Source organism: Rhinopithecus roxellana, chromosome 15 (assembly GCF_007565055.1).
Source record: "Rhinopithecus roxellana isolate Shanxi Qingling chromosome 15, ASM756505v1, whole genome shotgun sequence".
NCBI classification, from domain to species: Eukaryota; Metazoa; Chordata; class Mammalia; order Primates; family Cercopithecidae; genus Rhinopithecus; species Rhinopithecus roxellana.
This window is the reverse complement of record NC_044563.1, coordinates 79,289,852-79,310,442: the sequence shown is the minus strand read 5'-3', so window position 1 is coordinate 79,310,442 and position 20,591 is coordinate 79,289,852. Positions and strand designations below refer to the sequence as shown.

Genomic DNA, 20,591 nt, shown 5'->3' with positions numbered 1-20,591 from the left:
GCTAATTTTGTATTTTTTTCAGTAGAGACGGGGTTTCACCATGTTGGCCAGGCTGGTCTCGAACTCCTAACCTCAGGTGATCTGCCCACTTTGGCCTCCAAAAGTGCTAGGATTACAGCATGAGCCTCTGCACTCAGCCTTTTGTTTGTTTTTTTGAACAGAGTCTTGCTCTGTAGCCTGGGTGTAGTGCAAAGTCTCAAAGACGGCTCACTGCAGCCTCAGACTCCTGAGGTCAAGTGATCCTCTTGCCCCAGTCTTCCAAGTAGCTGGTGATACAGAGCTGGCAAGTCTCAAAATTGGAGCTTTGCCCAGAGGGGATCTTGGTTTCTCCCAGGAAAGAATCAAGGGCAATATGGTGGTAAAAGAAAGCAATTTGCAACTTCATTGAAGCAGCAGAGTACAGCAGCAATAGCAAGGTGCTACTCCTTGCAGAGCAAGGTTAACCCACACGCAGTGTGCCCAGAGTAGCAGCATATGGGCTGTTGGCAGCTGTATTTCTACCCACTTCATGTGTCTGTGTGTGTGTGTCTTTAAGTATATATCCACTTTTAATTACTTGCAAATTAAGGGTGAGTTATTTAGAGCTTTCTAGAAAAGGGGCAGGAAGTGTATGAAACCATATATAGTAACTTTCAAGTCGTTGCCATGGCGTGTTGCCATGGAATTTGTACACTGTCATGGCGCTGGTGGGAGTGTCTTTATGTGAATGAGCAGTGAGGGCAAGTAGAGGTCACTTTTGTCACCATCTGCTGATTTTGGCGGGCTTCTTCACTGTACCTTGTTTCTATCAGATCCTGCTCCAGCCAGCAGGGTCCTGGCCAGGGTCATGACTAGGGTTGGGAAAACAAGTCCTGCTGATTGCTACCTCCCTGGAACTACAGGCACATGCCACCACACCCATTCAGTTTTTAAATTTTTTATCTATAAGAGATCATGTTTTGTTGCCCAGACTGGTCTCTAACTCCTGGCCTCAATCACAATTATTTTAAAATCTATTCAGCTCTAAGGCCGGGCACGGCGGCTCACGCCTGTAATCCCAGCACTTAGGGAGGCAGAAGCTGGCAGATCACTAGAGGCCAGGAGTTCAAGACCAGCCTGGTCAACATGGAAAAACCCTGTCTCTACTAGAAATACAAAAATTATCTGGGCACTGTGGTGCACACCTATAGTCCCAGCTACTTGGGACTCCTGCTGAGGCAGGAGAATCCCTTGAACTTGGGAGGCAGAATTTGCAGTGAGCCCAGATCGCACCACTGTACTCCAGCCTTGGTGACAGAGTGAGACTGTCAAAAAAAAAAAAAAAGATAATTTGAGGTTTTGGATTATGTTATCTTCCTTCAGAAAGAAATTACTTTTGCTGGCCAGGCGTGGTGGCTCATGCCTGTAATCCCAGCAGTTTGGGAGGCCAAGGCGGGTGGATCACCTGAGGTCAGGAGTTTGAGACCAGCCTGACTAACTTGGTGAAACCCCATCTCTACTAAAAATACAAAAATTAGCCAGGCATGGTGGCACGTACCTGTAATCCTAGCTACTCAGGAGGCTGAGGCAGGAGAATCTCTTGAATCTGGGAGGTGGATGTTGTGAGCCGAGATTGCACCACTACTCCAGCCTGGGCAACAGAGTGAAAGTCAGTCGAGAAAGAAAGGAAAGAAAGAAAGAAAGAAAAGAAAGAAAGAAGGGAGGGAGGGAGGGGAAAGTGGCCGGGCGTGGTTCACGCCTGTAATCCCAGCACTTTGGGAGGCCAAAGCGGGCGGATCACAAGGTCAGGAGATCGAGACCATCCTGGCTAACACGGTGAAACCCTATCTCTACTAAAAATACAAAAAATTAGCCCGGCATGGTGGCGGGCACCTGTAGTCCCAGCTACTCGGAAGGCTGAGGCAGGAGAATGACGTAAACCCAGGAGGCAGAGCTTGCAGTGAGCTGAGATCCGGCCACTGCACTCCAGCCTGGGCGACAGAGCGAGACTGTGTCTCAAAAAAAAAAAAAAAAAGAAAGAAAGAAAGAAACAAAAGAAGGAAAGAGGGAAGGGAGAAAAAAAGAAATTACTTTTGCTTATGGCAGGCAGTTCGGGGAAGAGCATTTCAATCCAGTGATCTCAGAACAATTTTACCTTTTTTTTTTTTTTTTGAGATGGAGTCTCGCTCTATTGCCCAGGCTGGAGTGCAGTGTCACAATCTCTGCTCACCGCAACCTCCGCCAGCTTTAAGCCATTCTCCTGCCTTAGCCTCCTGAGTAGCTGGGATTATAGGTTCATGCCACCATGCCCAGCTAATTTTTATGTTTTGAGTAGAGACAAGATTTCACCATGTTGGCCAGGCTGCTCTTGAACTCCTGACCACTTGTGATCCACCCACCTCGGCCTCTCAAAATGCTGGGATTACAGGTGTGAGCCACTACGCCGGGCAACTTTACCTTCTTAAAGATTATTGAGGACTCTGAAGAGCCTTTGTTTCTGTGGACTGCATCCATCAATATTTTTCACATTATAAAATACAACTGACTGGCCGGGTGCAGTGCCTGACGCCTGTAATCACAGCACTTTGGGAGGCAGAGGCGGGCAGATTACTTGAGGCCAGGAGTTTGAGATCAGCCTCGGCAACATGGTGAAGCCCTATCTCAATTAAAAATACAAAAATTAGGCCGGGCGCGGTGGCTCAAGCCGGTAATCCCAGCACTTTGGGAGGCCGAGACGGGCGGATCACGAGGTCAGGAGATAGAGATCATCCTGGCTAACATGGTGAAACCCCGTCTCTACTAAAAAAATACAAAAAACTAGCCGAGCGAGGTGGCAGGTGCCTGTAGTCCCAGCTACTCGGGAGGCTGAGGCAGGAGAATGGCGTAAACCCGGGAGGCGGAGCTTGCAGTGAGCTGAGATCCGGCCACTGCACTCCAGCCTGGGCGACAGAGCAAGACTCCGTCTCAAAAAAAAAAAATAATACAAAAATTAGCCAGGCGTGGTGGCACGCAGCTGTAGTCCCAGCTACTCAGGAGGCTGAGGCAGGAGAATCGCTTGAACCCAGAAGGTGGAGGTTGCAGTGAACCAAGATTGTACCACTGCACTCCAGCCTGGTAACAAAGCAAGTCTCTGTCTCAAAAATAAATAAAATAAAATCTGAAAAGACTATTAAACTACTCCTTCCAACTATTCTTTGTCAACTACAGATCTGTGTGAACCTGGAAGTTCTTCATATACTTCAGCCAAAACAGCATAAGCAACAGCTTGAATGCAGAAGCAGATATGAAAAACACAGCTGTCTTTTTTCTTTTATTCTTTTTCTTTTTTCTTTTTTTAGACAGAGTTTTGCTCTGTCGCTGAGGCTGGAATGCAGGGGCACGATCTCGGCTCACTGCAACCTCCACCTGCCAGGTTCAAGCGATTTTCCTGCCTCAGCCTCCCAAATAGCTAAGATTACAGGCGTGGGCCACCATACACCACTAATTTTTGTATTTTTAGTACAGACGGGGTTTTGCCATGTTGGCCAGGCTGGTCTTGAACTCCTGGACTCAAGTGTTCTGCCTGCCTTGGCCTCCCAAAGTGCTGGGATAGTGCTGGTATTACAGGCAGGAGCCACTGTGCCCATCCACAAGTGATAGTTTCTTCCTTTTTTTTTTTTTTTTTGAGATGGAGTCTTGCTTTGTCGCCCAGGCTGGAGTGCAGTGGCCTGATCTTGGCTCACTGCAAGCTCCACCTCCTGGGTTCACGCCATTCTCCTGTTTCAGCCTCCCGGGTAACTGGGACTACAGGCACCCGCCACCAAGTCTGGCTAATTTTTTGTATTTTTTTTTGGTAGAGACAGGTTTCACTGTGTTAGCCAGGATAGTCTCGATCTCCTGACCTCATGATCTGCCCACTTCGGCCTCCCAAAGTGCTGGGATTACAGGCGTGAGCCACCGTGCCCGGCGATAGTTGTTGTTTTTTGTTTTGTTTTGTTTTGTTTTGTTTTGAGGAGTCTCACTCTGTCACCCAGGCTGGAGTGCAGTGGCGTGATCTCGGCTCACTGTAAGCTCTGCATCCCTGATTCAAGCGATTCTCCTGCCTTAGCCTCTGGCTAATTTTTTAAATTTTCTTTTAAGTAGAGATGGGGTTTCACCATCTTGGCCAGGCTGGTCTTGAACTCCTGACCTCCTGATCCCCCCTCCTCGGCCTCCCAAAGTGCTGGGATTACAGGCGTGAGCCACCGTGACTGGGCTTACCGGTGATGGTTTCTTAAAGATTAGTTGCAATGTTGAATCTGAAACTAACTCAATAAACTTTTAATATTCTGTTAAGAAAAATTTATTTATCTATCTTGCACTTTGAATGGATATGCAAGGGAAGGATGGGGTGATACTTTTCCTCACCCATCAGAAGCATCAATACTAATACTCTTACAACAAAAGGCTGGTTCACAACAGAAAGGCATAACACATTTATTTAATTATAGTTTTTTGGTGACATGAGAGCATTCAGAATGAGAGCCCCACGATTCAGGGAAAACTGTCCATTTTTATGCTTAGATTCAATGAACACTAAACAGCCTTATACAAATGTAACTGGACAAAAATGGTATGAGCTAATGGAAATAGACTGAGTGGGGAAACCTAGCAAAAGCCGTCTGTTCAGAATCTTCTTGGCTTCTTGGTCGTAGCATTTATTCCTCCCAGGTATGGGGTAGGCGCCCTCTGGAATAAAGGCCTTAATTCCTTTATGGCCAGCTGTTACACCGAAAGGTCTGAAGAAAGAGTAATATTTTTACTCTAAAAACGTAGAAAGGAGTTCTAGTTTCTTTTTTTTTTTTTTGAGACAGAGTCTTGCTCTGTCGCCCAGGCTGGAGTGCAGTGGCGCGATCTCGGCTCACTGCAAGCTTCGCCTCCCAGGTTCACGCCATTCTCCTGCCTCAGCCTCCCGAGTAGCTGGGACTATAGGTGCCCGCCACCACACCTGGCTAATTTTTGGTATTTTTAGTAATTTTTTGTATTTTTTTTTAGTAGAGACGAGGTTTCACTTTGGTCTCGATCTCCTGATATCATGATCCACCCGCCTCGAACTCCCAAACTGCTGGGATTACAGGCGTGGGCCACCGCGCCCAGCCAGGAGTTCTAGTTTCTATGACCCTCCTTGAGGAATAAGGATTTGAGTTTCTATGGCTAGCTTTGGAGGAGAAGGAGGAGCAATAGACAGGAGGGCAGGGGAGGATAAGAGACAGATTTTGCATCTGAGGCTGCTTCTGAGGCCTTCTGGGTTAGTCTGCTTTGCATTGCTATAAAGGAATACTTGAGACCGGGTAATTTATAAAGAAAAGGGATTTATTTGGCTCATGGTTCTGCAGGCTGTACAAGCATAGCACCAGCATCTACTTGGCTTCTGGTGAGGCTTCAAGAAGCTTTTACCTATGGTGGAAAGTGAAGGGAGAGCAGGTATGTCATATGGCAAGAGAGGGAGTAAGAGAGATGCCAGGCTCCTTTAAATAACCAGCTCTTGGCCGGGCGTGGTGGCTCATGCCTGTAATCCCAGCATTTTGGGAGGCTGAGGCAGGTGGATCACAAGGTCAGGAGTTCAAGACCAGCCTGGACAACATGGTGAAACCCTGTCTCTATTCAAAATACAAAAATTAGCTGGGCATGGTGGCGGGCGCCTGTAATCCCAGCTACTTGGGAGGCTGAGTCAGAGAATTGCTTGAATCCGGGAGGCAGAGGTTGCAGTGAGCCAAGATTGCACCACTGCACTCCAGTCTGGGTGATAGAGCAAGACTCCATCTCAAAAAAAAAAAAAACCCAACCAGCTCTTGCATGAACTAATAGAGTAAGAACTCATTCATTACTGGGAGGATGGCACCAAGACATTCATGAGGGATCTGCCCCCCATGACCCAAACACCTCCCGTTAGACCCACCTCCAACATTGAGGATCACATTTCAATATGAGATTTGGAGGGGACAGATATCCAAACCACATTACCTTTCATTTGGGGTATCATTTTCTTTCTGTGCTTTTCTTTGGTGATTTTTTCAGTTTTTTTTTTTTTTTTTTTTTTTGAGAGAGTCTTGCTCTCTCACCCAGGCTAGAGTGCAAGGGAGCAATCTCAGCTTACTGCAACCTCCACCTTCTGGGTTCAAGTGATTCTCCTGCCTCAGCCTTCTGAGTAGATGGAATTACAGGCACGCACCACCACGCCTGGCTATTTTTGTAGAGACGGGATTTAACCATGTTGGTCAGGTTGGTCTCGAACTCCGGACCTCAGCTGATCCGCCCACCTCAGCCGCCCAAAGTACTGGGATTACAGGCGTGAGCCACCGCGCTCAGCCTTTTTGACTTATTTTTAAAATGGGAAAGCACTTTCTCATCCAGAGATTAAATTAGTGGTTTTCTTTTCTTTCTTTCTTTTTTTTTTTTTTTTTGAGACGGAGTCTCGCTCTGTCGCCCAGGCTGGAGTGCAGTGGCGCGATCTCAGCTCACTGCAAGCTCCACCTCCCGGATTCATGCCATTCTTCTGCCTCAGCCTCCTGAGTACAGGTGCCCGCCACCAAGCCCAGGTGCCCGCCACCAAGCCCAGCTAATTTTTTTTTTTTTGTATTTTTGGTAGAGATGGGGTTTCACCATGTTAGCCAGGATGGTCTCGATCTCCTGACCTTATGATCCACCTGCCTCAGCCTCCCAAAGTGCTGGGATTACAGGCGTGAGTCACCACGCCCAGCAGTTTTATTTTCTTAAATGGCATTTTCTTTTTTCCTTTTCTTTTTTTTTTTTTTTTTTGAAATGAAGTCTTGATCTTGTCCCCTAGGCTGGAGTGCAATGCTGCGGTCTCGGCTCACTGAAACCTCCGCCTCCCGGGTTCAAGCGATTCTCCTGCCTCAGCTCCCAAGTATCTGGGATTACAGGCGCCTGCCACTATGCCCGGCTAATATTTGTATTTTTAGTAGAGATGGGGTTTCACCATGTTGGCCAGGATGGTCTCGAACTCCTGACCTCTGGTAATCTGACCACCTCGGCCTCCCAAAGTGCTGGGAATACAGGCTTGAGCTACCGCGCCCAGCCTTTATTTATTTATTTATTTATTTGAGACAGAGTCTCTCTCTGTCGCCCAGGCTGGAGTGCAGTGATGCAATCTTGGCTCACTGCAACCTCCACCTCCTGAGTTCGAGCGATTCCCCTGCCTCGGCCTCTTCAGTAGCTAGGACTACAGGCATGTGCCATCATGCCCAACTAATTTTTGTAATTTTAGTAGAGAGAGGGTTTCACCATGTTGGTGAGGTTGGTCTTGAACTCCTGACCTCAGGTGATCCACCCTTCTCGGCCTCCCAAAGTGCTGGAATTACAGGTGTGAACCACTGTGCCAGGCCTTAAATGGCTTCTTTAAATCTATTTTGTGTGGAGTGTGCAATAGAGATCTAAGTTGATTTTTTCTAAATAGCTAGAACTATTTATTTATTTATTTATTTATTTATTTATTTATTTATTTATTTATTTTGAGGCAGAGTCTCACTCTGTCACCCAGGTGGGAGTGCAGTGGCATGATCACAGCTCATTGCAGCCTCAACCTTCTCGGCTCGAGCAATCCTCCTGCCTTAGCCTTGCGAAGTGTTTAAATTACAGGCATGAGCCACTGTGCCTGGCCTTATTTACTAGTCAGTCCACTCCACTCTAGTGATTTGGAATGTCTTCCTTTTTTTTTTTTTTTTTTTTTTTTTTACTTTTTTTGAGACAAGGTCTTACTCCGTTGCCCAAGCAGAAGTGCAGTAGCAAAATCACTGCTCAGTGCAACCTTGACCACCCAGGCTTAAGCAATCCTCCCACCTCAGCCTCCTGAGTAGCTGGGACTATCAGCATGAGCCACTACGCCCGGTTAATTAAAACATATATTTATTTATTTTAAATTTTTAGATGGAGACTTGCTCTGTCACCCAGGCTCAAGTGCAGTGGCATGATCTCAGCTCACTGCAACCTCCGCCTCCCTGGTTCAAGTGATTCTCCTGCCTCAGCCTCCCTAGTAGCTAGGATTACAGGTGTGTGCCACCATGCCTGGCTAGTTTTTGTGTTTTTTTTTTGAGACTGAGTCTTGCCCTGTCACCCAGGCTGGAGTGCAATGGCGCCATCTTGGCTCACTGCAACCTCTGCCTTTCGGGTTCCAGCGATTCTCCTCCCTCAGCCTCCTGAATAGCTGTGATTACAGGTGCACGCCACCATACCTGGCTCATTTTTGTGTTTTTAGTAGATAGGGTTTCACCATGTTGGCCAGGCTGGTCTCGAACTCCTGACCTCGTGATCCGCCCACCTCAGCCTCCCAAAATGCTGGGATTATAAGTGTGAGCCACCACACCCAGACAGGAGTGTCATTTTTTTTTTTAATTAAAAAAAAATTGGCCGGGCGCGGTGGCTCAAGCCTGTAATCCCAGCGCTTTGGGAGGCCGAGACGGGCGGATCACGAGGTCAGAAGATCGAGACCATCCTGGCTAACATGGTGAAACCCCGTCTCTACTAAAAAATACAAAAAACTAGCCGGGTGAGGTGGCGGGCGCCTGTAGTCCCAGCTACTCGGGAGGCTGAGGCAGGAGAATGGCGTAAACCCGGGAGGCGGAGCTTGCAGTGAGCTGAGATCCGGCCACTGCACTCCAGCCCGGGCGACAGAGCGAGACTCCGTCTCAAAAAAAAAAAAAAAAAAAAAAAAAAAAAAAAAAAAAAAAAAAAAAAAAAATTTTATCTTGAGATACTGTCTTGCTTTCACCCAAGCTAGAGTACAGTGGTGCTGTCGTACTTACTTCAGCCTTGATCTTCCTGCCTCAAGCAATCCTCCCACCTCAGTCTCCCAATTAGCTGGGACCATAGGTACATGCCACCACACTTGACTAATTTTTAATTTTATTTATTTATTTATTATTTTGAGATGGAGTCTTGCTCTGTAGCCCATGCTGGAGTGCAGTGGTGCGATCTCGGCTCACTGCAACCTCCGCCTCCCGGGTTCATTCAATTCTCCTGCCTCAGCCTCAGGAGTAGCTGGGATTAAAGGCACGTGCCACCACGACCAGCTAATTTTTGCATTTTTAGTAGAGACTGGGTTTCACCATGTTGGCCAGGCTGATCTCGAACTCCTAACCTCAGGTGATCCGTCCACCTCAGCCTTCCAAAGTGCTGGAATTACAGGCATGAGTCACTGCACCCGGCCCTGGCTAATTTTTTATATTTTTGTAGAGATGGGGGGGGGGGGTCGCCGTATTTTGCCCAGGCTGGTCTTGAACTCCTGGACTTAATCAACCCTCTCACCTCAGCCTCCCAAAGTGGTTGAATTATAGCATGAGCCACTGCACCTGTGCAGGATGTCCCTTTTATCATAGTTAAAATCATACATGCAATATAAGTTGTTTTTGAAACAAGGTCTTTGTTGTAGCCTAGGCTGGAGTGCAGTGTTGCAATCATAGCTCACTGAGGCCTTGAACTCCTGGGCTCAAGTGCTCTTCCCATCTAAGCCCCTGAATAGATAGGACTAGATGCACGTGCCACCACACCTGGCTAATTTCTAAATTTTTTGTAGCAATGGGGTCTCACTACGTTGCCCAGACTGTTCTCAAACTCCTGACCTCAAACCATCCTTCCAAAGTGTTGGGATTGTAAGCATGAGCCACTGGGACCAACCTCAGATGATATTTAAAATAATGTTGTCCATTTCTATGGACTCTGAAAAAAAAAAATGACTTTGTCCAGTTTCCAACAAATTTTGCTGGAATATAGATTGGGATGGTTTTAAAATGCCAAACGAATTTTGAATGAATTGACATTTGGACAGTATCAAAGTCATAGCTTGTTTTTCAGGCATGTAGCATGATTTACATTTGTTCAAATTACCTTTTCTTATCCCTTAGTAAAGTCTTTGTGCTGTATTAGGATGTCATCTTCTCATTTCTTTTTTTTTTTTTTTGAGACGGAGTCTCACTCTGTTGCCCAGGCTGGAGTGCAATGGCGCCATCTTGGCTCGCTACAGCCTCTGCCTCCCAGATTTAAGTGATTCTCCTGCCTCAGCCTCCTGATTAGTTGGGATTACAGGCACACACCACCACGCCCAGCTAATTTTTGTATTTTTAGTAGAGACAGGGTTTCACCATGTTGGTCAGGCTGGTCTCGAACTCCTTTCCTCATGATCTGTGCCCCTCAGCCTCCCGAAGTGCTGGGATTACAGGCGTAAGCCACCACGCCCAGCCTATCTTTTCATTTCTTAACATTCTTGGGAAATATGGTGAGCAAACTAGCATTTGAGTCCCTATTATCCTGATCATAAAGTGCTTTAAAATGTTTTTTCATTTAATTCCCACTGGCTGGATGCGATGGATCATGCTTATAATCCCCGCATTTTGGGAGCCTGAGGCAGGTGGATCACCTCAACTCAGGAGTTTGAGACTAGTTTGGCCAACATGGCGAAACCCCGTCTGTACTAAAAATACAAAAATTAGCCATGCGTGTTTGCAGGCGCCTATAATCCCAGCTACTCAGGAGGCTGAGGCAGGAGAAGTGCTTGAACCCAGGTGGCCTGGTCCTGTAGTCTTAGCTACTTGGGAGGATCGCTTATGCTCAGGAGTTTGAGTTTACAGTGAGCTAAGATACCACTGTACTCCAGCCTGGGTAACAGAGCAAGCCTGTCTCAAAAAAGTAAATAAGTAAATTTAAAAAAAACAAACAAAAAAAAAAACAGGCCGGGCACGGTGGCTCACGCCTGTAATCCCAGCACTTTGGGAGGCCGAGGTGGGCGGATTACCTGAGGTCAGGAGTTCAAGACCAGCCTGGCCAACATGGAGAAACTCGTCTCTACTAAAAATACAAAAATTAGCTGGGCGTGGTGACACATACTTGTAATCCCAGCTACTCAGGAGGCTGAGGCAGGAGAATCGCTTGAGCCCGGGAGACAGAGGTTGCAGTGAGCTGAGATCGTGCCACTGCACTCCAGTCTGGCTGACAGAGCAAGACTCTGTCTCAAAAACAAACAAACACCATCAACCGGGCACAGTGGCTCATGCCTGTAATTCCAGGACATGGGGAGACCAAGGCGGGTGGATCCCTTGAATTCAGGATTTCGAGACCAGCCTGGCCAATATGGTGAAACTCTTGTCTCTACTAAAAATAGAAAAATTAGCCAGGTTAGCTGGGTGCAGTGGCTCATGCCTGTAATCCCAGCACTTTAGGAGGCCAAGGTGGGGGCAGATCATCTGAGGTTGGGAGTTTGAGACCAGCCTGACCAACATGGAGAAACCCCATCCTTACCAAAAATACAAAATTAGCCGGGCGTGGTGGGGCATGCCTGTAATTCCAGCTACTTGGGAGGCTGAGGCAGGAGAATCACTTGAACCCCGGAGATGGAGGTTGCAGTGAGCTGAGATCACTCCATTTCCAAAATAAAACCATAGGGCTGTTAATTTAGGTGGTGGTTACAGGGGTATTAATATATGTAAAAAATCATTGAGTTGTACATGTAAGATTCCTGCACCTTTTGTATTTTATTATGTGTATGTTAAATCTTAAAAATAAAAGGGGAGAAAAACCTGATGGCTCCGTACTCCTCTATTAGGTAAAGTAAGAATCTGTTCTGGTTTGCTTTTGGAGAAACTGTTTCCTGGTCCTCTGATCTACCTGGCTGAAAGCACAATGCCTGGTACAAACTAGGCTCCTGCCCAGTTTTGAATCAACGAAGTTCAGTGACATTGCCATTCTTTTTTTTTTTTTTTGGACAGGGTCTCGCTCTGTCGCCCAGGCTGGAGTGCAGTGGCACGATCTCAGCTCACTGCAACCTCTGCTTCCCAGGTCCAAGCAATTCTCCTGCCTCAGCCTCCCCAGTAACTGGGATTTCAGACGTGCGGCACCAAGCCTGGCTAATTTTGGTATTTTTAGTAGAGACACGGTTTCACCATGTTGGCCAGGCTGGTTTCGAACTCCTGACCTCAAGTGATCCACCTGCCTTGGCCTCCCAAAGTGCTGGGATTACAAGCATGAGCCATAACATCCGGCCCGTCATCCTATTTTATCTCATCTCCTCCTCCTCCCTTCTCCGACCACCTTCTCTAGAGTAAAAGATCTTGGCTGGGCGCGGTGGCTCAAGCCTGTAATCCCAGCACTTTGGGAGGCCGAGACGGGCGGATCATGAGGTCAGGAGATCGAGACCATCCTGGCTAACACGGTGTAAACCCCGTCTCTACTAAAAAATACAAAAAACTAGCCGGGCGAGGTGGTGGCGCCTGTAGTCCCAGCTACTCGGGAGGCTGAGGCAGGAGAATGGCGGGAACCCGGGAGGCGGAGCTTGCAGTGAGCTGAGATCCGGCCACTGCACTCCAGCCTGGGTGACAGAGCAAGACTCCGTCTCAAAAAAAAAAAAAAAAAAAAAGATCTTTGCTCTTAATTTTGGAACACTTAAAATTCCTTCAGTCACTCTTGTTAGGAAGATATAAGGGAAGAGTGCGAGAGACAGGAGGCCACTTAACGGCCAAACAGGATTATTCACAGGAATAAGCCTGCGAGGGGTTCCAGTCAGGAGTCTGGCTGAGACCCTGATCACTTACAAGCTGAGGCTTTTATATTGGGGAGGGGTTGGGAAGTGCTGGCTGATTGGGACTGTTGGGGACTTTGTTAGGCTATGTTATCTTCTGTTGAAGCTATGGGCGGGGTTAACATTTGCTTTGTCTCTGAGAACAGTCATCATTGTAAAATAGCATCTCTACTGTTACTCCTCACGACTCTTACCTGGGATCAGTGAAAACCATTGTTGTTGAGAACTCTTACAGAATTTCTGAGCTCTTATCTAAATCATCTGTTGAGTCTTTGCAATTACTTACCAGGCTGGTAGGAAACCGGGGCTCATAGTAATTAACCAAGGTCACACTGTTAGAATGCTGTGGGTCTGGGACTAGAATTTGATATTTACTCCGGGCCCCGTCTCTGTCCCCAACAATCAAACCACAAGTTAAAATTCCAAATTGTGGGCCGGGCGCGGTGGCTCACCCCCGTAATCCCAACACTTTGGGAGGCCGAGGTGGGCGGATCACGAGGTCAGGAGATCGAGACCATCCTGGCTAACACGGTGAAACCCCGTCTCTACTAAAAAATACAAAAACCTAGCCGGGCGAGGTGGTGGGCGCCTGTAGTCCCAGCTACTCGGGAGGCTGAGGCAGGAGAATGGCGTGAACCCGGGAGGCGGAGCTTGCAGTGAGCTGAGATTGTGCCACTGCACTCCAGCCAGGACGACAGAGCGAGACTCCGTCTCAAAAAAAAAAAAAAAGGAAACAAAAAAAATGCTGTGTTATCTTACAACACCTTTCCCAGACTGTGAGCAACTTGGGAACAATGATTATCCACCTTAGAGTTCCATGTATTTTGTAGAGGAGGGCACTCACTAAAAACATGGTTTGCTGAATGCAACCACTTAAGAATTGGACATGCCGTGCCCAACCCCTGAGGGGCGCTGTGCTGGTCCAAGGAGCAGCGTGACCGGCGGAAGGGAGTAAGTCGATGTCCCCGGCATGTGGGGCGGAGAACTCCACTTGCAGGCAAGCGAAGCAGCAAGAGAAGACCACGCCCCCGCCCGTCGCGCATGCGCGGCCTTCGCTGGCCCCGCCCCGTCCTATTCGGGCTCCCGCCTCTGTTCAGGTAGGGGCGGTATGCGGGGGAGGGGCGTCACCTGAGGGCGGGGCTCTCACGTCTTGGGGATCCATTGTTGGCGAACCCCAACTTCCGATACGACCCGGAGCTGTTCCTGCAGTTCCGGAGACAATTCATGGGTCTTGGGGGCACCGAGGCGCTACCCCTGACCAGCACAAGACCCCTTTCTATGGCGCCAGTCCTGTGGTCTCCGCACCTCTCCAGCTCCTGCACCCCCGGCCCCCGTGGTTCCCAGCCGCACAATCGCGTGTCCTGAGTAGCGTGAGGACACGGGGCTGGGCAGGTGCCAGGGGCCCGCCGCCTCTCCTCCTCCCCCGCCCGCCGCCTGGCCCTCCCCTACCAGGCTGAGCCTCTGGGTGCCAGAAGCGCGGGGCCTCCGGGGGAATACGTGCGGTCCCTCGCTGCGCGTGCTCCTACGCCTTCTGCTCCAGTTGCTTTCCCAATTGAGCGGAAAAGCCGGGGCATGTTGCCGGGGCCCTGGGCTGGACGGTTGTGCACCTTCCCGCCCACGGGCTGCCCAGTCCCCTCTGCTTGCGGCCCCTGCCAACGTCCCCCAGGTTGGAAACCAGACCCTGCAGCCCCTAGCTAGCCTGAAGGAAGCCCAGACTGACGTCGCAGGGTAATGGGGACCCAGAGGTAGCTTTGTGGGGCCCCACCAGAGCTTAGCAGGGCTTTGTGTGTGACACCGTGGGACCTGAACTGGGGAGGTCCCCTTTGCTTAGAATTACAGGGGGCAACTGTAGGAAACAGTTACATATATTATGTGCTAAGGATTGAGAGTTCCATGGATTGAGGCCCTCTCTAGAAGGCTTGGAAGTGGGGTAGACGGGGTATGTGTCTGACTTTGTGTTTTGCTGGGGTGGTGGTGAGTGGGTGTAGAAACTAACCTAGTGCCAAGTGCAGTGCCTGTCAACTAGTGAGTTAAGAAACCTTCCATGAATGAATGAGAAGGTTCTGTGACTGAGGGAGCAGGGCTAGAGAGGGCATCTCTGCTCATCCCACCCCTACCTCCCCTGGGCTCATGCAGACAAAAGTAATTAGGTTGAACCTTTAATCAAAGCTGGTTTCACAGGCAAGCAGACGTGATAGAGGAGGTAAAGGCAGAAATCCTGGGGACACAGGGTGCTGGCCTGGCTCACAGGCATGCCTCCTTCTGGGACCTCCTCCACCCCCTACAGTTTGGCGATCAGTAATCTCTTGTTTTCTTGTCTCCCTCAGGACACTGGGTCCCCTAGGAGCCTTCCCAGGCTTAATGATTGTCCAGGAGGTGGCTATAAAGGGAGCCTGGGAGGCTCGGTGGAGGAGGGAGCAGAAAAAACCCAGCTCAGCAGATCTGGGAACTGTGAGAGCGGCAAGCAGGAGCTGTGGTCAAAGGCTGTGCGTCTTGGCTGGTAGGGCCTGCTCTTTTCTACCATGGCAGCCCAGGGCTATGGCTATTATCGCACTGTGATCTTCTCGGCCATGTTTGGGGGCTACAGCCTGTATTACTTCAATCGCAAGACCTTCTCCTTTGTCATGCCATCATTGGTGGAAGAGATCCCTTTGGACAAGGATGATTTGGGTGAGCCCTGAAACAGCAGGGTGGTGGGCCTGGGGACACTGGGTGTTTGTGAACGGGCATGTCGTGTGGGTGGAGTGTCTGCGCAGTAGAGGCCAGGTGCCAGATAAAGAGGCTCTAAGATTCATGGATGTGGGTGCATGCAGGGCTAAGGAGGGCTGCTTATTTGATGTGTGTGGATGTGTGTGTGCATGCCCCTGGAGGCACTGTTTATTCTGAGAGTGTTTGAGGGGCTTCTGAGCATGGTTTTCACATCTGTTTGGGTGCATGTGGAGGCTTCGGGGTGAGTGCTGGCTACTGACACTGTGAACACTGGGAACTAAAAAGTTGGCACAATGATTTCATGTGGCCTGGCATGCTACCCTTCAGGAGGGACAGGGTCCCTGACTCCAATCCTGAGCCCTTTGCCCCATGTTGGGTGGTGGAGCAACAGAACTGCTAGAGGCCCGGGGTTGGCATCCAGGGTGAGGTGGGAAATCCCATATGCAAATCCCAGGGATGGGGAGCTGCCATGTCCTGCTCCCTTTTTGTTCTCTGACAACTGTAGCTGAGAATCATGGGTCAATGTGGGGCTAGTGCTGATGGTGAGGCAGGAGAAGTGGCAGAAGTAGTAGGGCCCCATGAGTGAGTGTCCGATTGCAGCGCAGGCTCCTCCTGTTCCTCTGGGAAGTAACCTGTCTCACCCCACTGGGCACCCCTACCCACCTGACCCCATGCCTTCTTCCATTGCTCCTGTGTTTCTCCCCTGGTCCCTAACCCCTAAATGTACTGTTCCCTGCTCCCCTCCCCTGCAGGGCTCATCACCAGCAGCCAGTCAGCAGCTTATGCTATCAGCAAGTTTGTCAGTGGAGTGCTGTCTGACCAGATGAGTGCTCGGTGGCTCTTCTCTTCTGGGCTGCTCCTGGTTGGCCTGGTCAACATATTCTTTTCCTGGAGCTCCACAGTACCTGTCTTTGCTGCCCTCTGGTTCCTTAATGGCCTGGCCCAGGGGCTGGGCTGGCCCCCATGTGGGAAGGTCCTGCGGAAGGTGAGTGTTTCCAAAGAGCCTGTTTGGATTGTCATAGAGGATGCCTAAACAGCATGTGGGAGCGCCCCTTCTTACCCACCACCTCCATACCCAACCCAGAGCAGGTTCCTGAGCAGTTCCTGGCCAGCTCCTATTGCTTGTCAAGATATTTTAGGAGGCTGAGAGTGGTGGGATCAGGTGGCAGAGGAGGGAACTGCCCTGCCAAACAGAAGCGCCCTCTCCCTCCTCCCTGTAATGTGAGCTTCTAGGACTGCCCCACCTGACCCCACCCTCAACATGGGCAGTAGGCTGGACACCTATGTTGTTGCCCTCTGCCCCACAGTGGTTTGAGCCATCTCAGTTTGGCACTTGGTGGGCCATCCTGTCAACCAGCATGAACCTGGCTGGAGGGCTGGGCCCTATCTTGGCAACTGTCCTCGCCCAGAGCTACAGCTGGCGCAGCACGCTGGCCCTGTCTGGGGCACTGTGTGTGGTTGTCTCCTTCCTCTGTCTTCTGCTTATCCACAATGAACCTGCTGATGTTGGACTCCGCAACCTGGACCCCACACCCTCTAAGGGCAAGAAGGGTAAGCCCTTACCCAAGCCAACCACTGGGGCACTCATTCAGCAGGCAGATTTTTGTTGAAGACTAGGTGTTTGCCTGGTCCTATGCTAGTCAGTGGATGTGGGGGAAGGAGTGGTAACGAAGGCTGCATGGGGAGTGGACAAAACTCCATCCCAAGAGGCAGTTAAGTACTGGACAAGTGGCAGAGCCAGCAAGAGCTGTGACTCACGTTATTTTCTGGCCTTTCCTCACAGCAGCACAAAATTCCCTGTCCTGGATAGATAGAATCATGAGCTTTAGTGGCTTGGGCCTGTTTGATCCTGTTTGTCTTTCATTCATTGAGCTTGGTCCTTAAGTGGCTTGGTCCTCCCTGGTCCTGTTTCTCTTTCATTCATTGAGCTTGCAGCGGAGAAGGGGAGAGGAGAGCAGTGGGGTGAGGGAATACCCTTCACGCTGATCCTGGCTGTGCAGATGGACTCTGCCCCTGTAACTGGTTAATGAATGTTGGGGGCTCAGGTTGGGGAGAGCAGTCAGGGCAGAGCCTGACACCCAGCCTCTTCCTACCTCCAGGCTCCTTGAAGGAGGAGAGCACCCTACAGGAGCTGCTGCTGTCCCCTTACCTGTGGGTGCTCTCCACTGGTTACCTTGTGGTGTTTGGAGTAAAGACCTGCTGTACTGACTGGGGCCAGTTCTTCCTTATCCAGGAGAAAGGACAGTCAGCCCTTGTAGGTAAGATGAGCATGGGGACAAGGGTGGGCATAAGGAGCAGGAACCAATGCAGGGGATGGAAATTCAGGCCTTGCTTCCCTTTATCCTCTTTATTTGTTCCTTGAGGTCGGCCACTACTCAGGCAGCTATGGCCAGTCACCCATGGGAACCCTGTACCTCTCCAGGTTTAAGTCATTGTGGGACAACCCCAATGTGTAACACCCTCCCACCCTTCCCTTCCCTCTTCCTACCACAACTCCCCACTGCAGGTAGCTCCTACATGAGTGCCCTGGAAGTTGGGGGCCTTGTAGGCAGCATCGCAGCTGGCTACCTGTCAGACCGGGCCATGGCAAAGGTGAGCGGGCAGAAGGGACAGGAAGGAGAAGGGTCCCTTTCAGTCTTCACAGCATGGCTGGGACAGGCACTTGAGAGATGGGAGTCCCAGGGCACAGGCAGGTTGGCATCTGCTGGTTTAGACTGGGTGAGGAGGGAATGATTCCAGGCCAGTCTTAGCTTTCCTACAGTTGTGGAGGTAAGGCTCTTGGGAGAATTTTAACTGATGTGAAGGACAGCCAGAATATTTCTTAACTTAGCTATAGGTTTCTCCACAGCCCCAGGAAAACGGGCTGGGAACAGACTAGGTGCACTCCCCAGCACGTGTCCTAGACCTGCCCCATGGGGGAGGAAGGGATGTTGTGGAGTTTGGCCTCAGAATGTAATGAGCAGGTCCCAGGGCCTCCCAGAGCTGCCCAGGGCCAAGAACTGAGGTGGGATTGCCAAAGACCTGTCAGCAAAGGCCCTGCTGTATCAGAGTCCAGGGATGGGGGTTCTCTGCCCTGTTCTGAGGGTGTGACATTGCTGGGACTGTATCCATAGGCGGGACTGTCCATCTACGGGAACCCTCGCCATGGCCTGTTGCTGTTCATGATGGCTGGCATGACAGTGTCCATGTACCTCTTCCGGGTAACAGTGACCAGTGACTCCCCCAAGGTAATTAAGAAAGGCCTGGCTCACGGCAGGGCACAAGGAGAGAAAGCAAGGGCCACTGACTCTCTTCCTCTCCTGGCTCTAGCCTGGGCCAGTCTTTTCTTTGCCTCTCAGATTCCCTTTTCAGTTCTGATTGGACCGTTCCTCTCTGTGTCTGGGTTCTCCTCCTCCACTCTGGGCCTGGTTTTCTTTTCTTCCCTGTGCTCCTCTAGGACGTTGCTTTCTGGACTCCGGCTCTTCACCCTCTCGCAGAGCTCACAGGCTTTACAGAGCATGAGGTGCCTTACAGATACCTCTGGTTTTTCTCCTGGTCTGTCTTACCTTTGTCCTACCCCTTTGCCTTACCCCTAGCCAGTCCAGTTTGTGTGAATCCTGAGGACAGCCTCTAGCTCGGAGGGATGACTTCTGTACCTCCTTTCCTTGCCCACCTATGTCCCTGGGTTTGCTCAATGTGGCATCTACTACTCTAGCTCTGTACTGTCAATTGTGTTGGGGAGTGGGAGGGAAAGGGTCACTTACTTACTGTCCCTTTATGACTACTGTTTGTTCCTGGGGACCAAGCCTTCTTCCTCGCTTTGGCAGGGGTGGGCAGGCAGGTCAGCTTTCCAACTCTGAATGCCACTCCACTCTGCCCTTGGCAGCTCTGGATCCTGGTATTGGGAGCTGTATTTGGTTTCTCCTCGTATGGTCCCATTGCCCTGTTTGGAGTCATAGCCAACGAGAGTGCCCCTCCCAGCTTGTGTGGCACCTCCCACGCCATTGTGGGACTCATGGCCAATGGTAAGTGTTATCTTCTAGAGTCTCTCCCTCACCCCCACCCGTGCTTTGCATATAAACCAGTGAGAAGCTGGAGCTAGCACCACTGGCTTATGTTCATCCCCTTCCCCTGACAGTGGGCGGCTTTTTGGCTGGGCTGCCCTTCAGCACCATTGCCAAGCACTACAGCTGGAGCACAGCCTTCTGGGTGGCTGAAGTGATTTGTGCAGCCAGCACAGCTGCCTTCTTCCTCCTACGAAACATCCGCACCAAGATGGGCCGAGTGTCCAAGAAGGCTGAGTGAAGAGAGTCCAGGTTCCAGAGCACCATCCCACGGTGGCCTTCCCCCTGCACGCTGTCGGCGGGGAGAAGGCGGGCCTGCTTGGCTAGCCCTGAACCTTTCACTTTCCATTTCTGCGCCTTTTCCCTCACCCAGGTGGCGCTGGAAGCTATCAGTGGCTAGTGAGGTCCCAGTTTCCCCGGTCCTATGCTCTATTTAAAAGATAACCTTTGGCCTTAGACTCCATTAGCTTCTATTTCCTGCCTTCAGACAAACAGGAAACTTCTGCAGTCAGGAAGCCTCCTGTACCCTTCTTCTTTTCCTAGGCCCCATCCTGTCCCCATCCTACCCCATCCCCACCTGAAGTGAGGCTATCCCTGTAGCTGCAGGGCACTAATGGCCCTTGACTTCTGCTGGGCCCTAAGTCCTCTCAGCAGTGGGCGACAGCTGTTGCCAATACCTCAGACTCCAGGGAAAGAGAGGCGGCTGTCACTCTCACTGTACCACTAGGTGCAGTTGGGTGTAGGTGGGAAGAAAAGATGACTTGTTATAGGAGATTAAAACTAGATTTGACACTGAACACTGCCAGTGATTTATTTTTTCAAAGTCAGACAGCTTCCTTGGGAAATACTGTCGATACCTGCTCTTTCCACCCCAAAAGAGAAAGACTTCATTTCCCTGGAATCGGGAAGCTGAAGTGTAGATGGACTCCTTTAAAGCTCATGCCTCCTCTGCCTTCACCTGAACATTGAATAGTTCAATGACTATTTTAGAGATAAAGCTATTGGGTTGTGGACAGGTTAAATAACTTGATGGAGGGAGGAGGAAGTGTAACAGTAGTTTACTGAGTGTGTAGTCAGAAAGCCTAGGTTCAAACCCATACTGTCAGTAACTAGCTTGGAAACTTTGAGGCAGAAAGTCTGCTAAATCTCTTCTCTGTAACAAAACGTACCCCCTGGACTTAGGATGAAGATCAAGTGAGATAAAGCAGGAATGCCTGACTGTAAGTGCTTGATATATGTTCCATCATCATCATCATCATCATCTATTTTTATTTTATTTATTTATTTTTTTGAGACGGAGTCTCGCTCTGTCGCCCAGGCTGGAGTGCAGTGGCGCA

General features: G+C 50.0%; 1 protein-coding gene across 6 annotated transcripts; it reads left to right on the top strand.

Annotated features, from left to right (window-relative positions):
- Positions 1 to 13,541: 13,541 nt before the first annotated feature.
- SLC37A4 (solute carrier family 37 member 4) lies at positions 13,542 to 20,051 on the top strand. 6 transcript variants are annotated; one of them, XM_010356940.2, is made up of 10 exons: positions 13,542 to 13,599; positions 14,830 to 15,172; positions 15,964 to 16,196; positions 16,519 to 16,762; positions 17,311 to 17,469; positions 17,718 to 17,803; positions 18,325 to 18,438; positions 18,648 to 18,713; positions 19,077 to 19,215; positions 19,329 to 20,051. In XM_010356940.2, the coding sequence occupies exons 2-10, from the start codon at positions 15,025 to 15,027 to the stop codon at positions 19,493 to 19,495; spliced, it is 1,356 nt and encodes a 451-aa protein (XP_010355242.1). In that variant the 5' UTR covers positions 13,542 to 13,599; positions 14,830 to 15,024; the 3' UTR covers positions 19,496 to 20,051. The 6 variants fall into 6 exon arrangements, with proteins under 6 accessions (XP_010355242.1, XP_010355245.1, XP_030773212.1 ...); XM_030917352.1 differs by having other exon boundaries at positions 13,590 to 13,894; XM_010356941.2 differs by lacking the exon at positions 13,542 to 13,599 and adding an exon at positions 13,611 to 14,168 and having other exon boundaries at positions 19,329 to 19,495.
- Positions 20,052 to 20,591: the final 540 nt, after the last annotated feature.

Coding starts and splice junctions, on each gene's coding strand:
- SLC37A4 (XM_010356940.2), top strand. CDS start 15,025: ATGGCAGCCCAGGGCTATGGCTATTATCGCACTGTGATCTTCTCGGCC. Junction 17,470..17,717: donor AGGACAGTCAGCCCTTGTAG/GTAAGATGAGCA, acceptor TCCCCACTGCAG/GTAGCTCCTACATGAGTGCC. Junction 19,216..19,328: donor TGTGGGACTCATGGCCAATG/GTAAGTGTTATC, acceptor TTCCCCTGACAG/TGGGCGGCTTTTTGGCTGGG.